The sequence below is a fragment of the Rhopilema esculentum genome, chromosome 5, assembly GCF_057945365.1.
Source record: "Rhopilema esculentum isolate cy_ngs chromosome 5, ASM5794536v1, whole genome shotgun sequence".
NCBI lineage: Eukaryota > Metazoa > Cnidaria > Scyphozoa > Rhizostomeae > Rhizostomatidae > Rhopilema > Rhopilema esculentum.
Genome location: NC_142819.1, coordinates 3,872,330 through 3,894,106, shown reverse-complemented (window position 1 = coordinate 3,894,106; position 21,777 = coordinate 3,872,330). Strand labels below are relative to the sequence as shown.

Genomic DNA, 21,777 nt, shown 5'->3' with positions numbered 1-21,777 from the left:
TTTCATGCGAATCCGATTATGCAAAGGCACAATTTAAGAGTCGGTGCCTATAATGCCAAAATAAAATAATCTTATTTCGAGTTAATTGCTAAAAAATCATTTGTAATGGAATCCTCGTGGCTTGTTTGCCTGGATATATTATGCAAGAATGCGTGAAAAACATGCATTTTGAACTTCATTATGCAACAACGAAACAGATTAATGGAACCGAAATACTTTTAAATGTATTTACATCGAGGTTTGCAAATCGCAGTCTTGTCTATATTGCTAGTCTTGTCTAGCATTTCTTTCAGCAACAGAGAACATAAGCTAGCAAACATTTCGCATTGTGCGTGTTTTGCGTAACAAGATTAGTATTCGAGCTTTTAGGTTTCTGAGGCCACGCCCTTTCAGTTTGCTCAACGCTTAATATAACACTGACCTATTTTTTGCTTTTTTGCGTGAGCAAATGCTGGATTCTTTTGTCTGATGACTTCAGAGATGGTTACTTTGATCTGCACCCATGGTTACTGACCCAAGTTTGTATAATTTGTCTGCGATTGGTTTTTCTTTCAAACACTCACGTCACTTCGCTGTAATACAGAACAATTTTCTTGATAGGCCACTCTCTCGATACACGTTGAAAAGAAGACAAAGAAAGGAAGCAGAGGCTCTTCAGGATATGGAAGAAGGTGATAAAATTATTTACTTTCTCTTCAATGTAAGACGAACCACAAGTTCTGCGTCTCGTTATTAAGTACTTTGATTTATGTTGTGTATTTTCTTGTAACGCACGTTATAGTCCTTCACAATGACTGCCCTTACTCTTTCCAAGGTTTATTTGACTTTCAACTATTAATTTGAAAATCAATACTTATTGTTCATAACGTCTCTGAAACTCAGGACAGAATCTTTAATACTGAATAGGTTCAAACATACAATAATCCATGACTGGTTCGTTACTAGCCTTGATTTCAATGTAGTATTGTCTAACCAATAAAGTTTTAAGGAATTTTCTGCATGACTTCAGCTCTTTAAAAACATTATTGTATCTTTTTTGCAAATCTGACTCAGATTTTTTAAGATCGTAGATTATCACAAGGTGTCTGTTATGTTTGCTGAATCAAACAAAAGCGAATATTCTATAAATTCGAATTTTTCTTCAGTTTCTGGCAGCGTTTCAAAATTTCTCCAAAAACATCTCACCTCTTTGGTCTTTTAATGCATAATGGTTAGATTTCTAGATTAAAATACCAATAAGTATCAAGCTTCAGTCTTCATTCCATTTCATCCTTTACAAGTAATGCTTCATGATAAGTTTAGAGAAGGTGATTGAAACTTTTTAGTTTGGATAATAATGTAGAAATTAAGACTTTTAGATTTCTTGTTACGAGTCCACATTTTCTTGCAGATTTGAGCATGTTGGATTATGCTGCTAGATACTGCATTATTAGGTACGTTTAATTGACTCAAACTCGTATTAATATTATCACTATCATCACGCGACGATGAATTTATCGAATTGGATTGAGTTCTTAAGAACAAAGTACTTAAGTGTGACGTTATTAAAACATTTGTTTTTAGAATCTTTACGTTTTTACGATACTACCTAAAAATCGCCATAAAATATTTTATATATATTTGAATATATTACATATATATATTTTATATATAATGAAAAATCAGTATATTTAAATATATCAAACATCGGGCGAGATCTGGCCAATGAAAGATTTGAAGTTTGCTAGCAGATAGCTTTCATTTTGGCTCAGCTTATGAAATTATGAGCAGAGACCAAATCACAGAGGGTTGATGGGGAAAGTGCCTGTGATTATGTGTCCATATCTAGTGCGATCCGTGACGCATTTGACTGGTTTTGCACATAAAGAGGTATTTGGTGACTCTCTTTCAGGTTATGGGATTCAAATTCAAAAATTTCTAAAAGTATACTTTTGTGATGTCATCACTTCAGAACTCTATTTAGATGATCAACTCTAATGATTATTATCATAAAGATAACCATCTTCAAAATTATCATCCCCTACATCAGTATAATCCCAAGCAACATATGATGCCATTTTATACCAAGTTAGGTAGCATACATCCACACTGACTGCAGATATATTTTTACAGTCTTGAAAGGTTATCCAAGTATGAAAACGTCTTCAGTTCCTACGCTGCTTGCAATGGTGATGTAAGTATTGCTATAAGTTTAATTCTCTGTAATATTTACAAAATATTGATACATTCTGATGTGATTTAATATTCTGAATGATAAGTACTTGAGTTTTGAAAACGCCTGTAATTTCAGAATCAGGTTTTCTTCTTAATATGAAAGATTTTAAATCCTCCTAAAAACATGGTAGTTAATCGAGACTTTTTTGTTCTTTTCCATTGATTGTGATTTCCTTATTTCTGTTCTTCATGTAGGACAATGGTATGCATAGTGCGGGGGAGGATCAACTTGATGCAATGGCATTTGGTGAAACAGACGAGCAGGTAATTAAGACCCACAATGCACCACCCCAAACATTGTTTTATTGTTACCATTTCGTTTGTTTCTTCTGTTCTATCAATCTGATCTCCTTCCCAAATGTTTAAATTTATACTAAAAATGCTCTTCCTACCTTTTAAAAGTTTTAAGAAACAAAGAAATGCAAAATATTTTTAGTATTATTAACAGAGCTGCGTGAAAACTCATAAGTAGGAAAATTTACCAGGAGAGCTGCACTAAGACCCTTGATATCGAGCTAATTTTTGAGTTTGTGGAAAAGGCTCATTTTAGTGGGGTGAATTAGAGAGTGAAAGCAAAAATTATTGTGATAACATGTAAACAGTTCACAAAGGAAGGTGTTCAGGAAACCCACAAATTTTGCAAATCAATATGAAGAAAGCCATTGAAAAGCCTAACTACTTAGAAATAAAATTTTGTTGCAGCTGCTCAAGAGTCTATTGCCTGCAACCACAGAGAACCGTTTTCAATTGTGTTCAATGTGTTGTAAAATTTTAATATTTAAAGTCGTGAAAATTTCATGTTATTGAAAACCTTATTTCTTCTTTTTTTTAAATTATTCATTCCACAAAAAGGGCACATCTTTACTAGATATATTCTGAGTTCCAAACTGTTCCTACCCTTCATTAGCACCTCCATTTTGCCAAACTAGCCTCACAGAGAGTGGATATCAATATAGAGGTAGTAAAACTAATAGTGCCTTCTTAGAATTTCTCTTCTATAGGGAGATGAATGCTTGGAAGAATGCAATCATATAGCTCTAGCTGTGTTTAGAAATAAACTTGAAATGTATAAACTTTATTTTTCTATTTTAGAGAAAAATCTTGAAGGAATATGAAAGACTGATTTACAGTATGGATTTATATCAGCAAAAGATTTCAGAAGCAGAGAAGAAAAAGACCGAACTTAAATGTAACTATAACAGTTTGTTCATTCTTTTGTAAATTTATAGTTTATATCTGAACGAACAACCACTCTCCTTCCAACTGTTGTTAGAACGAACAACTCTCAGCATTTGAGAGAAGACTAAAAGGCAGGTGATTATCAACGAATCATTTGCTGATTAATTTTCTGATATATTCTCTACACTAAATGCCTTTCATACCTAAACAACCAAGGAGAAGTTTTCCGTTTATTCCATTCCTTCTTCTTCGTTCAACTTCCAGCATGCAATTTTAATATAGTATAATATCTGGCAAGTAACGAAAGAAAGCTTTTTTATTAGAAGTCTTCATATCTCAGTGGGTTAATGTTATTGATAGGGATGATTGAATACGTCACAATGTTATTTTGAGAGTCCAAAAACTAGCTGTCATGAATATCATAAGAAGTTATATGCATTAATTTTTTTAATTATTGAATCGAGTACTTTCTTTTTATTAAAGATTGTCCTTTACTTTGTAGGTGAAAGGGATAATATTATTAGAAACATGAAGGATAGTAGGCAGTTAGATGTAGAGAAGAAGGTATTTTTCAACATCAGCTAATAATATTTATCATATAATGTTTGTCAACATCAGCTAATAATGTTTGTCATATAATAATATCATAAAATTTGTGCCTATTTTCTGATGAATTTTCAAAATTTAAATCAGTTAAGCAACCATATCTTCTTTGATCATGTTCTTTGATATATCTTCTACCAGACTTCTTCATTATCATATCATACATCAAGAACTTTTATTACAAAATTAGGCTATCGTGCTGCATTCTTTTTTGGAGCTCAAAACGTTTGACATAATCTGAACGATATCCATTTGCAAACGCAAGAAAAATATTTCTATCGTATCAATTTGTGCTTTTCATACCGATTTGAAATTATCGTATCATGTGTTACTCATTTCAAATGTCTAATTGGCAATGATTTTAAGTTTAGAATACCTTAAAAAGCTTGCAAGTTAAGTTGCATGAATTTTTGTAACAAGGTTTACATATTTCATAGAAACTACTGGAGAAGTCTCTGCAAACATTAGCAAAAAAGATCGCAACAGTTGATGATCGCATTGAACAATTTGTTGACAACGTGAAAAATATGATGAGTAAGTTTCAATGTATATTTCTACATAATTGGTAGACCTTGTATTTGATAACATGATAGTTTTTTTGTGATTAGGTATCCATGCCAACAGGCATTCTCTCTTACTGTTTGAAACTAAATATTCAGTCATAAAATGTACTGCCTGAAACAAGTTCTATGATAAACTTAATATACAAAATAGTCATGTTACAAAATTGTTATCAAAGAAATTACATAATAATTTGAGATTGTGCCCAACATTATTTACCAACATATAGAAATGGCTTTGTTAAAAATAACGTACAGAGGTAATGCATAAACATGCAAAAGCCAACAGAGTCATTGGAGAGAGGATTGAGAGCCAATATGTGCACATTTTCAAACTCAGTACCATCTGAAAACGTTTGGGGATCTTCTAAAATATTGATGCCCCCTCTTGCTACCCCCATTGATTTGGAATGCTTAGTTCTCATCAATCGCTATTTTCCTCCACGCAGTTAAGAAGCGAAGCATGGAAGACAGATTACGAGAGCTTAGTATGGACAATGAGACGGTTGATAAACTGATAAAAAACTGCGACTTTTTAGGAAGAAAATTCGCAAAGCTAAAGGTATACACTAAACTTTAAACTATCCACGTTACTTCCTCCTGCAACTGTTGTTACATTAACCGTAAGAAATTCAACAGCAGGGTAAAATCCTGCATTAATTTTTTTGGCTTTCGTAGTCTTTGGCAGTTGGTACTTAAATAGATATTCTAGCATTTTTACATTTCAATAAGTGTTATCCACCGCAACGAATGAGAAAGAACACGATAGACTGATATTTATCAAAAGGATATTTGTTATTTTAATCGCGTGATCGCATGAATAGTATGTTGCTTTCTGATTTTAGTGTTTGAAGATCAACGTGGAAGATTTACCTGAAGCACTGAAATCATTCAATTCTAACTTTGATGAGGAAGACTTTCTCTTTGTCAATCACGTACGTCTCACAATATCTTTGAAGCTATTTTTGCATGTGGAAAGATTCATCTGGTATTTTTCAACAGCTGTATTTTATTTATATTTAATGTGTGTTTTTTTTCACTAAGTCTTAAAGGTATTATCAAGAATGTCTCTTTGGTACTGTGAGTTCCCCGTTACAAACCTCTTGTTAGTTAAAACTTGCTCCTTGAGATATTCAAGAAAATTTGCAACACGCTGAAGTCAGGCATTTGGGACAACCCCAATGTATTCTGTTTAGACTCAAGCTAATGAACCTTATTTGGTAGATCCTTAGCAAAACCTTATCTTGTTATGTGCATCTCGTAGGTGCTGCAGCTGCCACAAAAAGACTCTTTGGATTTCAAAGCTTTTGCAGTTGTATCGGCTCTAACGGAAAGAGTAAAGTCTCTCGAGTTAGTCACATTTTTCATTTAAATTTCACAGAACCAATGTTTTTAGATATTCTTTTAAAGACTTATCTTTGGCTATAATTCAACGGCATAATTCTTCAATTTTTTTTTCATTCTTCTTTCATTACATTTACATATCGTTATCTTTGTTTTTGTCTATTTCTTTTCTGAAAATCCTTGGCAAAATCTCTGGTTCTATAGGTGTTTATAATTTTTTAGATAACTTTTAACCAGTGCAGTTAGTACAATATTGATTTGTCATGCTTTGGTTAGAGAGCATTTGAAAAAAATTCGAAGCCAGAACTAAGAAATTATAATTGATATCGCTTTAAATCGTTAGAGAAATTGATAGATCAATGCGGAGCTCGTAATCGATTTTTTCCTGTACAAATTCCTTGCAATATTTAGAGGTTTTGGGAAATATTGTCGTGAAACACAATGAGAACAAAGTTCTATTGCCATTGAGCGAGGGAGACGAAGACAACGAGGTAGAGATTGCAGTCATAACAGAAAAGCTATTTTTGCCACTTGAATTACTCGAGCTTAACACGATTTTATGAGCCCACTGCACAAAATGACATTTGACAATGCACAGCTTGCTTATTTTTCTCGCTATTTAATTTTAAGATTAAATAATGATAATATTACAACGTGTATTCGATATTCTTTTTTTTCTATATTTATGCAGCAAATCGATCAAAGCGCTTTTGAAGGAAGTTGATCTTGGAACCCTGGAAAGAAAGCTAGATAAATGCAAGGTAAATGCAATTTTTACAAGTTTTGCACTACTTAAACCTCAATGAATTAATTTATATTCTATACTTCAATGGTTCCTATTTTCTTTTTCTTGCAAAGTATCAAATAGTTTTGCATCGGTGAAACTGGTCATCAAAAATAGCAGCCTTTCAGAATTTCTTGCTATTAAGCTATTTTTCAAAGTTTGCATCAATTTTTTTTCAAGGAATTATATCGATTGCTATCAGAAGAACACCATGATGGAAACAGAATAGTCCCGCTGGAAAATTTATTAGTCGAGCTTCAAGCTGGAGGCCTGGACCAAGATCATCAAAGATCGGTAAATTTTTGCTCTCATATTATATCCTCATGTTTCTTATTTCCGAGAAACATTTAATTTTCTATCCAAACAGGTTTCTTTCCATCAAAATCTCTTATTTCTAAGAAAAACCGGATGAATTCTAAGGAATTCACCAATTCCATTTCCGATCTCGTTAGCTTCAGATTCCGTTAAAGGACCAGAATTTAGAACTCAACGCAAGTTTGTTTGCTGCTCAACTCGCAATATTGGTTTTATCGCAAAACGAGGTTGAAAATTTTGGGGATCGACTTTTTGCGGCTCATGGTGAAACGTTTCACACGGCGGTTATTCCCGGTATACTTTTTCTAAATTTTATTGTCATCAATTCTACTGTACAATCGAAAACAAAATGAAAGTTGCATCCAGATTAAATGTTTGGTGGCAAATTCAAATATGAGCTAAAAGATTCGTGCAATGAAGTCTAGACTATAGTTTCCAAAACATGGCCGTAAGTTGAATTGGTATATTTGCTTAAAATTACCGGGCAAAGAATGTCCGCACTCGGAAGGCACAAGATATAGATGAAAGAGTAAAAAAAAGTTAACGAGTAAAGGCAAGAAGAGAGCGAACTCCGTTACCACCCCTATTGTGCTAGCAGACCAAACTTCCTGACTGATTTTTGAACAGTCAGTATTCAGAAGCTTTTTTCTCAACAGCTGCATAAGAAAAACAGTAGACAGCCTACAATAATGTTTTTCATATACACACGTTGATCGACGAATGTTTACTATGGATATCCAAAACCACTTTTTGTTTTAATGAATAATTCAAAGCCATCCAGCAAAGCCCACTATATCATAAGAACTTAAGATTATGCTCCTTTTGTTGGAATTATTAATCAGACAGTTATAGATTTCTTCATTATGCACAATGTCCAGATTATTGAAGTAATGAGGTTGCTTAATATGTGCTTTTTGATCAAGCCTGATGTCTGTAAGGCTGTTGAACGTTATCAGAAATGTAAATCTTGGAAACAGAAGTATGTTAAAACACCTTGCGGAGTCTTTTGACAATTTGAATTCAGAAGATTATTTATAAGAAGTCATCGAGTATAGAGCAATCAATCTCCTTGGACAGTTTTCTTTTTGATAGTGCAATTTTCGGGCTCCTACTGGTTCTATCAGGAGCACATAAGCTTATCATTTTGGCTAAGTAATGCGGTTAGTATAAGCGCAGACGGAAACATCGCAAGATGGTGTGATAAAAACATAGATATATGAATAAAAACCGCTTATCGCTACTCACATGTGTACTACTAGCAGTGTAATCATGTATCAAAGGAGAAATAGCCAGGTGCATGGTGTACTTAATTCACATTCTCTTTTCATTATAGACAGTAGACGATCTGATATAGTTTGTATTCGAACATGGAAACATCTGTCGAGTTTTCAGACTAGTTTGCGTACGTTGACGAATTTCTAAAAGATTTGTAAATTCAGAGGAAGAGAAACAATCATAAAAAGCAGGATAGCTCATAAAAGTCCCAAAGAATGCAGTTTCGTGTCGATCAGATCCTTTCCTTCTTTTACTCCAAGTCCAACATGTCATCGAATTAATTGAAATTCGTCTGTTCCATAAGTTGTGCTTTTTGCAGGGTTGTTGGCGCTTTTTGTGACGCCCTTGTTTGTAATTGAACGTCTAAAATACTTCAAACAAATAAGGAAGTCGACTTTTATCATTTTTGGTGTGCTATAAGCTCGATGGTGCATTTTGCCTTGACACTCCTGCCCTCTGGTCTGAAGACCTCTGCGTCGTTTGTGGTTTTATTTCTTTGTTGCCACGATCAAATGGTCTTATTTTATTTGAAAGGACAAATATTATGTTGATATAAAAGCCGTATTAAGTTTTATTAAGGCTGCACTAAAACGAAAGTTAATTTGACGACGAAAATTATTTTGTAAAGATATTAAAAAATTCTGGTGTTTCATCTCTGTATGTGGAACTTCAGCATTAAAATATATCAGAAAACAGTAGTTATGATTATATCTGTGATAGTTCTACAAAGTAATCCTTTAGAAACTTCATTTTCGCAAACGTTCATCTGTATCTAGCTCTTGCAAAATTGAGTGCGTCTTTTTACCTTTAACAAATCAAATCAAGGCCTACAATGCCATGTCATTTCATTGCAGGTTATTGACAAATTGAATCATCATGGACATGGATTTATAGACTTTCTTGATTTCGTTCTCTATATACCCCTGTTTCTGATGATTCACGACCAAATAGTAGCAAAGCCATTCGAATGAAGTCGCTGGTTGTCATTCCTCATTGGCATTTGCCTAAGGTACCGGCCAAAACCTGGAACCGTCACGAACAACACCAAGATTGAAGATTCAAAGCAAGCAATCCTGCTGGCGAGTAGTCATTGTCCTATATGTTACTGAAAAATGGGGACAAGTTGGTATTTATTTATGGTCATTAAACTTCGTACTCGTTTTCTTCCTTGCCTGTGCAGTACATATGGACCCATTCATCCAACCACTCGCTCATTTAGCAGATTTATTTGCTTTGAGTATAACAAGGCTGTAAATTTAAGGGCTTAGGCTGAAGAAGCTGAAGGGATCCCCCTCCATCCTGGAGTCTGAACTTTTTCGACTGCCAGATATCAAATCTCTGGGCTGTCCGTAAACCCCTTTCGTCCTTTTTCAACGAGGTCCTGCGTCTGCACGTAGTGTCTTCCAACAAACGTACTGATAGCCATATACTGTATATTTTCTTTATCTACGACGTATCAACATAGGGCAATGAGGACTCAGTTTCAAATAGGATCGATTTTTGATAACATGAGCAGGGATGGCGCCAGAAAAGAAGTGCTGGGGGGGGGGGGGCTGTAATGTCAGAGTGCCGACAGTGAGTGAACCACCCACAAAGATGTAGTTTCACATCATTTCCGCTGTGGTAATTCTAGTTCAAAAGACTATTGAAGTTATGAAAGTGCTGACATTGCTTAAAATTTTTCAGAAATTCAAGTGCCGACGAAGAGCTCAATTAATTTTTGGGGGGCTCCTGCCCCCCAAGCACCCCCGGTGGCGCCATCCCTGAACATGAGCTGTCAACATGTCACGATTTTTTAAAGAATAAATTCCTTAAATGTTGTGATTAGGGTATGGAAAGGAAAATCTTTCTGGGATTTGACAAATAGATTGTCAAAATGTACACAGGCATTGCGTTTTAAAAAGTCAATTCAATTTGAATTTTAAATTGTAAAAACAATATTTATCATCTATTTATTTGTTAGAGCTTAAATTCAATTTTATCATATAAATTTATTGACTTTTCTGCGAGAATCTTTGTTATTTTTATTCATGCTGTCTAAATATGCTCCATCGAAGGTACGAACATTTTTTATAGATTAAATGTTTATTGCAACCTATATTTAGAGCAATCGAAACATTTAGAGGCACGATATTTGACAAAAAAACATTTGAAAATATGCTTCAGCCTTTCGTCTAATACTCTTCAGGTTACAAAACGTCAGAAAATGATTGAAAATTTAGAGCTACCAAGTATGCAGGCCACGTTGTGGGTCGTTATGGGCTAATTACAAACGCGATAGTCTTGTGTTGAAATGTTTCCATGGGGCAAAGTCATTTATAAAAACTTGATAAGAAATGTTGTAAAGAAAGAAGTATTATGTCAATGAGAAATAAAAGAAAGGCGATACGTCGTCCACTTTAATTACCATTAAGTCAGAAACAGAAGCTTTCCAGATTTTCCTTGATAATTTTGGTCACTGCTAGTGAAATGCATTAGTACCAAGGGCTAAGAGGGTGGAAGATTATACTTTATGCAAGCTTTCGGTCATGTTATTAGAGATTTGTCTCAGCTGTGTAAAGGAATCTGCTTTGACCTCGTTTTTGCCACTCTGTTATATTGAAGTTTATTTGTGTCATTCGATAACCATTTTGGCAGCTTAAAATGTCTCTTTTTGAGACTTTGCTTTTTAACCAAGGGTGATATCTGCAAAAGCCAACTTTGATACACCCTATGCAATAATGATTTACACATAAGTTATAAAGTTGTTCTATAATTCAGGTTTCTAAATAACCCAGGAGATTGAAAAAAGAATTTTTTCTGCTAAGATACTATTGCTCACTCTAATTCATGTTTCTTTCGGTACGATCTTGTTACGATGATGCAAGCAAAGCTTTTTGTCTTTTCGGACACGGATATTGTCTATTCTGCGGTACTGTAAGCGCAGATGCCATGATAGCTGAAGATCACGGATACTTTACCAAAATACGAGGCCATTCTTAGGTTTCTGACAGCCTGTGACTCCAGCAACGTTTCTTCTGCTAACTACCAATTTCCGTGCTTTATTGGTTTTGAGAGCATGTTTTTCCTTTTGTTCTTCTTTCTAAAGTCAACACTAAAATTAAGGCTGAAATGAAACAACTTTATCAGCCTAGGGAAATTATTTTACTTGCATATGCAAACGATGTCTCATACAAACGCAGATATTTATAACAGTTTGGGCTCCAGTTAAGATCACTATCGTCCACAGCGGTTTACATCTAGCCAACCCTAGGTCATTGCAGTCTATATTTGGCGATAATTGTGCCCTGAAGAAAAGATAGGAAATTTTCATTGTGGTAAGTCAATTTCCATGGTTTGGTTTGGAATAATGCAAGGAACAATAATGTGAATACATAATTCGGGTTTTTCTACAGGGCAAGGGGTATTCGACACCGTCTGAAATCCTAAGCTTGAATCTTTAGTAGCTTTGGGCTTTATAATTTTAGGTTTTCAAAACTCTGGGCTTAGTCGATCCAATCAACTGGATTGGTTTTGGACAGAAACCACCCGGATTTTGCAGTCTCGCGGGTAATATTAGTAAAGCGCGGGTGGTGATAGAAAAGCACATCACATGACATGTGCTACTAGCTTTTGTTTTGAATCCTACACTGACGTCAATGTTCAAAGTACGCTGTTGTGCAAGGATTTTGTATCGTTCATCTCGCTGAGCTTGATCTCAGTATCTGTTAGACTGAAAATGAAGTTACAGGCTTTAATTTTTCTTCTATCAATCTTGAACGTCAGCAAAGGTTTTCTATTCAAGCGCAGAGAACGGCCTTTGGCAATAGATGGCGGCTGGTCGAATTGGCAAAGTTGGAGTTCATGTTACCGGAATTCTGTAAACAAATCTAGCTTCTTTCCAACCTTTAATGGATTTTCTGTAAGCTCACGTGAAAGAAAATGTGATTCTCCAACCCCTGTCCAAGGTGGTAAGCCATGTCAAGGAAGTTCTACCAGATATAGACAATGTGGTTGCAAGAACCCCCTTGGAATGGAAACTGGAAAAATCGCAAATTATCAACTTTCATCGAGTTCTGATATTTATCTCAAATACGATCCCACGAAAGGAAGATTAGGGAATTCGGCTGCTTGGTGTTCTGCTGATCCAGTTTCGTCGTTTTTAAATATTTATTTTAAAATTGATTTTGTTAATTTCACAAAAGTGACAGCGATTGCCACAGATGGAATATCGATTGGCAGGGTCAGTCGTTTCAAGATTTTTCACAGCCTGAACGAGAAGGAATGGTTACTGTACAGGGACAAGTATCGACACAATTCAGAGTTTATCGGAAATGTTTTCCCAGGGAAAGTGAAGATGAATGAACTTGAGAAGCCTATTGTCACAAGATACTTGAAAATCCTGCCCCTGCATAGTTATGGAAAAACGTGTATGAGAATCGAAGTATACGGTTGCATTTTCACTTGTGGAACAGAGATGTCCAAATCATCGGGAGAAATCATTGGTAGAGGCGAGGAAACACACGATCAAAATTGCCTATGGAAAATTAATGTTAAGAATACTACGACATTAAGTCTTGATTTCCTCACATTTTATATTCCATGTGATACAGGTTTTATTGAGATAAGGGATGGCTCAAAGGATTATCGAGAAGCTAAAGTATTGAAAAGAGAGTGTGGGGAAGAAATTTCCAATGATTTGTTTAAAGCACAAACAAACAACTTGTGGTTGCATTTTTATTCGAATTCATCTTCAGATGAAGTTGGTTTTAGATTGCGTTATATTTCAGAGTGTTTAAAGAATATAAGAGTTGTTGAAGGTGAAATTGCTTTAATTACCAGCCCAAACTATCCGCAAGATTATTTCGATAACAATGATTGTATATGGAATGTTTCATCAAATAATAATCTATTGTATCTTTGGTTCAAAACATTTGATATTGAGGCGAGCAAAATAGGCAGCAAAGAACGATGTTCAAATGACTTTGTTTCAATCGAAGAACAGCAAGGAAAGCATTTTACAAATATGTTGAAATACTGCAACTCAGCCAAGCCCCCCACTGATGGTGAACCAATTATAATCAAAGCAAGTGGAGTCAGATTAAGATTTAAGAGTGACAATGTTATTGTAAAGAAAGGATTTTTATTAGAGATAACTTCATATGACAAAAGAATTGGAAAGCCAACTACTCCTACTGTTACAAGCCAAAGGGCAACAAAAAAGATAATTAGCCAGAAGTTGAATATGACAGGCTCTGGTATAAAGTTTCCAAGTACTTTTTCTCCTAAGATGATTATAAGCCAAGACATATTGAACATTAGTAAGAGCAAGGAAGGTGGAAATTCCTCAAATACAGTTGGTCATAAAGTCAAGAAGAAGTCAAAGCATGAAACTGACTGGACAATTTTCACAGTTGCTGCATTTTCTTGTTTTGTGTTTATACTCGTTGTTTCGGTTACTGTGATCAGCATACGCAAATGTACCTCAAGACATACTGGACAATCAGGGAAATTCTTACCATCAATTTCAAAGAAGATGGAAACAGATGAAAGCTATAAACCTGCAAGTGTTATCATTAGGAGCAAGAAGTCATTTCCTGTGTCAGAGGAGGATGGAAAGTTTTGTGAGCTGAAAAGTCCAGCTGGAAGTATCAAGGTAGCAGGTTCAGACAGTGGATCCGAGCTTGGAGAGCATGAACCATTGAAAGCAGACATTTTGAACCATACTCTGAATAGAGAAAGAAGAAAAAGCATCATTGATATGTACACAGATGGTAGCGATGATGCAGAAAGAACCCCAGAAACACCAGGTGACATTGTTGAATCAGGGACTATAATTGATAGCCTAGAAACAGTTATTTGATAGATTCTAACAATGATGTGAAAAATAATATAATTTTAGTGTAGAATTTGTTTTTATATATATATAAGTAATTATTTACCAAATTATGACGATTGGCTATGGCTCAAAATATATATAAACATTGTTTCATTATTTTCCACTGCATAAATATTGTATGCATGATCCTCTCACACAATGTTTAATAATTTGTAAGAAAAAGTTTGCTGCTTTTTAAAACATTCAAACAGAAACAAATCACAAACATTACATCTCCCATCAAATACTGCAAAATTTATGATACCAAATAGCTTTTTAGTTTAAGGTTTCTCCACTGTGCCACGTCACACTAGTGTGCCCAGTAGCATAGCATCAAGGAATGCTAGTAATACACCGCATACCCTAGGTGTTTTGATTTTTTATTCAGTATTATTGATTGAGCTGCAGATCTTACTACTACCTTGCTTTGTATATAGTTGAATCCCATCAAGTTGCACCTGGTATAACTTTCAGCGCTTATTACACTCCTAATGGTACTCCAAAGGTGTGGGCAATTTGAGGATTTACAATAAACAAATCATTAATCATAACAAAAATGAAGAACAGATCTAGTTTGTAACAAACTGGACTTAGGTAAAATGTCAATAAAAATCATTGCCACCTCAATTTCTCTCTCCAGGTTATAACTTAGAAATTGTGTACTAAACTTCTTAGTTGTTAGCCTCTGCTTCCCAATAAAAGCCTAAGCACTTTTTTCATTTTAATTTCTTTTAATAGTGTTTTCTTCTGACTGTATTTTCCTTTTGAAGCTATGGCATTCAGAAGCAGTATTTTAAAAAGTGAGAAAGAGCAACGAAAAAAAGAAAGTTTATTCGCAGATAACAGTCTTGTATTTTGCCAATTTAAAATCTGTTATCAAACAGACGTTCTTGTCAATGATTGCTATTGATTTTTACTCCAACAAGACTACTGTAAAAATGTTTATTGATTCATCGTCATTGATATTATTGTATTATTGCCAATTTGAAAGAGACTCCTCTTACTCCATGTACTTAAACTTCAATCCCTCATGGCGAGCATATATATATATATACATTGTTTTTTTATACATGTTTTAGCAAGTTTTAATTTTTTTCAAATTTGTAAAATGCAATTTTTGGTATTCAGGTTTTGCAAAAGATCACCTAAAGAAAGTCCAGCCATTGTTGCAACTCAGGGTACCCGTCGGCGTCTTTTTAAAGCCACGCACGTTTTCTTCAGGCGTCCTTTCCCGTGATCTTTGTATTCGTAGTGATGGCAGGTCACGAAGAGCTCTCTATCATTTTTTTACCTTTACTTTTTCATAAATAAGAACCGAAATAGGAATCGTAAAAACTGAAACGAGTTACAAATCCTAGAAATTCTTCTCTTCAGAATCGTTAATTGTAATTCACTCTCACATAATCGCTGTACTTCAGGAAGATCAGTTAATACTGTAGCAGTACCTTTTTTATTCCGTTGAAGTTCAACAATTTCTTGCTATAAAAGGACCAAGGAAAAGTTGATTTGGATGCCTCCACCGCTAATGGAACATTCCCTCTCGAGAGCAGTGTCAGCTCCTTAAAAGCGCTATGTGCATCATTGTTCTTCTCCTGTTCCAGTCAATCAGACGATTTGCCTTTATAAGTAATAGCAGCGCAAGCGCAGACAAGAATTGGATTTAGATTCGAAAAAAAAGTCGCAATCTTCCAAAAGATCAGATTTTCCCAGACACATTTTTTTGAAAAAAAGTCACTTATATAACAAATTTTTTTCAACTGAAAGCATTTATTTACTTTTGCATGATCAAAATAAACAAGATCGAATTAAAAATTAAAACTATATTTTTTAAGAAATTGTGAAATTTCGGTTCGTTTGACTTTTTGATAATAAAATGAGGTTATAGCCAAAATGGGTTCGTTTGATGAATTTCAAACTTTTTCGAAAGGATTTTTCTTCCAAAGACAGATCATATTGCTTTTCTACGATCAGACTAGACTAAAAAATATCTTGGTTGTAAAATAGAAGCTGCACTTTTTTAGAATTTACAACACTTCATTTTGTTAAATTTTTGAGTTAAAAAGTAAGGCTATATACTTTGAGAAATCGTCAAAACTTTCCAGAATCTTTTTCTTCCAAAACACGTTATATTGCCTAAATATGATGAGAGTAAACAGAAATATACCTTGACTCTAAAATAATAGCTATATTTTCTTAAAATTAGTGACATTTTGGCTCGGTCGAATATTGGTAAAAAAAGTTTTATGAAACTTTTGGTAAAGAAATCTTTTTCTTCCAAAAACAAGTTATATTTTATTTATATGTGGAAATTAAACGAATACCTACCTTGATTCTGGAGTAAAAGCTGTATTTTTATTAAAATTATTTACATTACGCCTTGGTCGAATTTTGACAAAAAAGTAAGGCTATAGGCTTTGAAAACTCTTCAAAATTATTCGGAATCTTTTTCATCCAAAAACATGTTATATTGCCTTCATACAATGAGATAAAACAAGGGCTTACCTTGATTCTAGAGTAAAAGCTGTATTTTTATTAAAATTAGATACATTACGCCTCGGTCGAATTTTGAAAAAAAGTAAGGCTATAGGCTTTGAAAAATCTTCAAAATTATTCGGAATCTTTTTCATCCAAAAACATGTTATATTGCCTTCATACAATGAGATTAAACAGGGGCTTACCTTGATTCTAGAGTGAAAGCTGTATTTTTATTAAAATTAGATACATTACGCCTCGGTCGAATTTTGACAAAAAAGTAAGGCTATAGGCTTTGAAAACTCTTCAAAATTATTCGGAATCTTTTTCATCCAAAAACATGTTATATTGCCTTCATACAATGAGATAAAACAGGGGCTTACCTTGATTCTAGAGTAAAAGCTGTATTTTTATTAAAATTAGCTACATTACGGCTCGGTCGATTTTTGACAAAAAAGTAAGGCTATAGGCTTTGAAAAATCGTCAAAATTTTTTGGAATCTTTTTCATCCAAAAATATGTTATATTGCCTTTATACAATGAGATTAAAAAAGAGCTTACCTTGATTCTGGAGTAAAAGCTGTATTTTTATTAAAATTAGTTACATTACGCCTCTGTTGAATTTTGAGAAAAAAGTAAGGCTATAGGCTTTGAACAATCGTCAAAATTTTTCTTGATTCTGGAGTAAAAGCTGTATTTTTATTAAAATCAGTTACATTATGCCTCGGTCGAATTTTGACAAAAAAGTAAGGCTATAGGCTTTGAAAACTTTTCAAGATTTTTCGGAATCTTTTTCATCGAAAAACATGTTATATTGCCTTTATACAATGAGATTAAACAAGAGCTTTTCTTAATTCTAGAGTAAAAGCTGTATTTTTATTAAAATTAGTTACATTATGCCTCGGTCGAATTTTGAGAAAAAAGTAAGGCTATAGGCTTTGAAAAATCGTCAAAATTTTTCGGAATCTTTTTCATCCAAAAGCATGTTATATTGCCTTTATACAATAAGATTAAACAGTGGCTTACCTTTATTCTGGAGTGAAAGCTGTATTTTCATTAAAATTAGATACATTACGCCTCGGTCGAATTTTGACAAAAAAGTAAGGCTATAGGCTTTGAAAAATCGTCAAAATTATTCGGAATCTTTTTCATCCAAAAACATGTTATATTGCCTTCATACAATGAGATAAAACAGGAGCTTACCTTGATTCTAGAGTAAAAGCTGTATTTTTATTAAAATTAGATACATTACGCCTCGGTCGAATTTTGACAAAAAAGTAAGGCTATAGGCTTTGAAAAATCGTCAAAATTATTCGGAATCTTTTTCATCCAAAAACATGTTATATTGCCTTCATACAATGAGATAAAACAGGGGCTTACCTTGATTCTAGAGTAAAAGCTGTATTTTCATTAAAATTAGATACATTACGCCTCGGTCGAATTTTGACAAAAAAGTAAGGCTATAGGCTTTGAAAAATCGTCAAAATTATTCGGAATCTTTTTCATCCAAAAACATGTTATATTGCCTTCATACAATGAGATAAAACAGGGGCTTACCTTGATTCTAGAGTAAAAGCTGTATTTTTATTAAAATTAGATACATTACGCCTCGGTCGAATTTTGACAAAAAAGTAAGGCTATAGGCTTTGAAAAATCGTCAAAATTATTCGGAATCTTTTTCATCCAAAAACATGTTATATTGCCTTCATACAATGAGATAAAACAGGGGCTTACCTTGATTCTAGAGTAAAAGCTGTATTTTTATTAAAATTAGATACATTACGCCTCGGTCGAATTTTGACAAAAAAGTAAGGCTATAGGCTTTGAAAAATCTTCAAAATTATTCGGAATCTTTTTCATCCAAAAACATGTTATATTGCCTTCATACAATGAGATTAAACAGGGGCTTATCTTGATTCTAGAGTGAAAGCTGTATTTTTATTAAAATTAGATACATTACGCCTCGGTCGAATTTTGACAAAAAAGTAAGGCTATAGGCTTTGAAAACTCTTCAAAATTATTCGGAATCTTTTTCATCCAAAAACATGTTATATTGCCTTCATACAATGAGATAAAACAGGGGCTTATCTTGATTCTAGAGTGAAAGCTGTATTTTTATTAAAATTAGATACATTACGCCTCGGTCGAATTTTGACAAAAAAGTAAGGCTATAGGCTTTGAAAAATCTTCAAAATTATTCGGAATCTTTTTCATCCAAAAACATGTTACATTGCCTTTTTACAATGAGATTAAACAAGAAGAGTTTACCTTGAGTTTGGAGTAAAATATGTATTTTTATTAAAATTAGTTACATTATGCCTCGGTCGAATTTTGAGAAAAAAGTAAGGCTATAGGCTTTGAAAAATTTTCAAGATTTTTCGGAATCTTTTTCATCAAAAAACATGTTATACTGCTGTTTTACAATGAGATTAAACAAGAGCTTTTCTTAATTCTAGAGTAAAAGCTGTATTTTTATTAAAATTAGTTACATTATGCCTCGGTCGAATTTTGAGAAAAAAGTAAGGCTATAGGCTTTGAAAAATCGTCAAAATTTTTCGGAATCTTTTTCATCAAAAAACATGTTATTTTCCCTTTATACAATGAGATTAAACAAGAGCTTTTCTTGATTCTGGAGTAAAAGCTGCATTTTTATTAAAATTAGTTACATTATGCCTCGGTCGAATTTTGACAAAAAAGTAAGGCTATAGGCTTTGAAAAATCTTCAAAATTATTCGGAATCTTTTTCATCCAAAAACATGTTATATTGCCTTCATACAATGAGATAAAACAGGGGCTTACCTTGATTCTAGAGTAAAAGCTGTATTTTTATTAAAATTAGTTACATTACGCCTCTGTTGAATTTTGAGAAAAAAGTAAGGCTATAGGCTTTGAACAATCGTCAAAATTTTTCTTGATTCTGGAGTAAAAGCTGTATTTTTATTAAAATCAGTTACATTATGCCTCGGTCGAATTTTGACAAAAAAGTAAGGCTATAGGCTTTGAAAAATTTTCAAGATTTTTCGGAATCCTTTTCATCGAAAAACATGTTATATTGCCTTTATACAATGAGATTAAACAAGAGCTTTTCTTAATTCTAGAGTAAAAGCTGTATTTTTATTAAAATTAGTTACATTATGCCTCGGTCGAATTTTGAGAAAAAAGTAAGGCTATAGGCTTTGAAAAATCGTCAAAATTATTCGGAATCTTTTTCATCCAAAAACATGTTATATTGCCTTTATACAATGAGATTAAACAAGAGCTTTTCTTAATTCTAGAGTAAAAGCTGTATTTTTATTAAAATTAGATACATTACGCCTCGGTCGAAATTTGACAAAAAAGTAAGGCTATAGGCTTTGAAAAATCGTCAAAATTATTCGGAATCTTTTTCATCCAAAAACATGTTATATTGCCTTTATACGATGAGATTAAACAAGAGCTTACCTTGATTCTGGAGTAAAAGCTGTATTTTTATTAAAATTAGCTACATTACGGTTCGGTCGATTTTTGACAAAAAAGTAAGGCTTTAGGCTTTGAAAAATAGTCAAAATTTTTCAGAATCTTTTTGATCCAAAAATATGTTACATTGCCTTTTTACAATGAGATAAAACAGGGGCTTATCTTGATTCTAGAGTAAAAGCTGTATTTTTATTAAAATTAGTTACATTATGCCTCGGTCGAATTTTGACAAAAAAGTAAGGCTATAGGCTTTGAAAAATCGTCAAAATTTTTTGGAATCTTTTTTATCCAAAAATATGTTATTTTGCCTTTATACGATGAGATTAAACAAGAGCTTACCTTGATTCTGGAGTAAAAGCTGTATTTTTATTAAAATTAGCTACATTACGGCTCGGTCGATTTTTGACAAAAAAGTAAGGCTTTAGGCTTTGAAAAATAGTCAAAATTTTTCAGAATCTTTTTGATCCAAAAATATGTTACATTGCCTTTTTACAATGAGATTAAACAAGAAGAGTTTACCTTGAGTTTGGAGTAAAATATGTATTTTTATTAAAATTAGTTACATTATGCCTCGGTCGAATTTTGAGAAAAAAGTAAGGCTATAGGCTTTGAAAAATTTTCAAGATTTTTCGGAATCTTTTTCATCAAAAAACATGTTATACTGCTGTTTTACAATGAGATTAAACAAGAGCTTTTCTTAATTCTAGAGTAAAAGCTGTATTTTTATTAAAATTAGTTACATTATGCCTCGGTCGAATTTTGAGAAAAAAGTAAGGCTATAGGCTTTGAAAAATCGTCAAAATTTTTTGGAATCTTTTTCATCAAAAAACATGTTATTTTCCCTTTATACAATGAGATTAAACAAGAGCTTTTCTTGATTCTGGAGTAAAAGCTGCATTTTTATTAAAACTAGTTACATTATGCCTCGGTCGAATTTTGAGAAAAAAATAAGGCTATAGGCTTTGAAAAATCTTCAAAATTATTCGGAATCTTTTTCATCCAAAAACATGTTATATTGCCTTCATACAATGAGATAAAACAGGGGCTTACCTTGATTCTAGAGTAAAAGCTGTATTTTTATTAAAATTAGTTACATTATGCCTCGGTCGAATTTTGACAAAAAAGTAAGGCTATAGGCTTTGAAAAATTTTCAAGATTTTTCGGAATCTTTTTCATCAAAAAACATGTTATATTGCCTTTTTACAATGAGATTAAACAAGAGCTTACCTTGATTCTGGAGTAAAAGCTGTATTTTTATTAAAATTAGCTACATTAAGTCTCGGTCGAATTTTGAGAAAAAAGTAAGGCTATAGGCTTTGAAAAAGCGTCAAAATTTTTCGAAATCTTTTTCATCAAAAAACATATTATATTGCCTTTATACAATGAGATTAAACAAGAGCTTACCTTGATTCTGGAGTAAAAGCTGTATTTTTATTAAAATTAGCTACATTAAGTCTCGGTCGAATTTTGAGAAAAAATTAAAGCTATACATTTATACTCTTGGCTATTGGCTCTGAAAAATTTGCAAAAATTAACAAGAGCACATTTTGTTCTAGACCAATCAACGGGTTTGTTTACAAAATGTCATTAGCCAATCACCGGCCTCCATTTCGAGCTTGATTTTTGAATGTTTCAAACCAAAACACAGTTGCTGTGGAGAAAAACCTACCCCCATACTTTTGCCCGGGAAAAAAATTTACGTTCTTTAACCTAGAAGAT

At 33.2% G+C, this 21,777-nt stretch overlaps 2 protein-coding genes across 3 annotated transcripts in view; both read left to right on the top strand.

Annotated features, from left to right (window-relative positions):
• Window positions 1–10,286, top strand: part of LOC135689488 (uncharacterized) — a 30,874-nt gene extending 20,588 nt beyond the window's left edge. For both annotated transcript variants that reach the window (XM_065206728.2, XM_065206727.2), the window contains exons 14-26: window positions 601–671; window positions 1,391–1,433; window positions 2,113–2,173; window positions 2,410–2,478; window positions 3,307–3,403; window positions 3,896–3,957; window positions 4,434–4,530; window positions 5,006–5,118; window positions 5,402–5,491; window positions 5,821–5,906; window positions 6,592–6,661; window positions 6,865–6,978; window positions 9,129–10,286. In XM_065206728.2, the coding sequence (XP_065062800.2) occupies window positions 601–671; window positions 1,391–1,433; window positions 2,113–2,173; window positions 2,410–2,478; window positions 3,307–3,403; window positions 3,896–3,957; window positions 4,434–4,530; window positions 5,006–5,118; window positions 5,402–5,491; window positions 5,821–5,906; window positions 6,592–6,661; window positions 6,865–6,978; window positions 9,129–9,245 (1,090 nt within the window). In that variant the 3' untranslated portion in view covers window positions 9,246–10,286. The remainder of the gene's footprint in view (window positions 1–600; window positions 672–1,390; window positions 1,434–2,112; window positions 2,174–2,409; window positions 2,479–3,306; window positions 3,404–3,895; window positions 3,958–4,433; window positions 4,531–5,005; window positions 5,119–5,401; window positions 5,492–5,820; window positions 5,907–6,591; window positions 6,662–6,864; window positions 6,979–9,128) is intronic.
• A 1,592-nt stretch (window positions 10,287–11,878) lies between these two features.
• Window positions 11,879–15,121, top strand: LOC135689489 (uncharacterized). Its single transcript, XM_065206729.2, has one exon. The coding sequence runs from the start codon at window positions 11,993–11,995 to the stop codon at window positions 14,114–14,116; it is 2,124 nt and encodes a 707-aa protein (XP_065062801.2). The 5' UTR covers window positions 11,879–11,992; the 3' UTR covers window positions 14,117–15,121.
• Window positions 15,122–21,777: the final 6,656 nt, after the last annotated feature.

What these genes read in the sequence shown, in the direction of transcription:
- LOC135689489 (XM_065206729.2), top strand. Translation starts at nt 11,993, where the DNA reads ATGAAGTTACAGGCTTTAATTTTTCTTCTATCAATCTTGAACGTCAGC.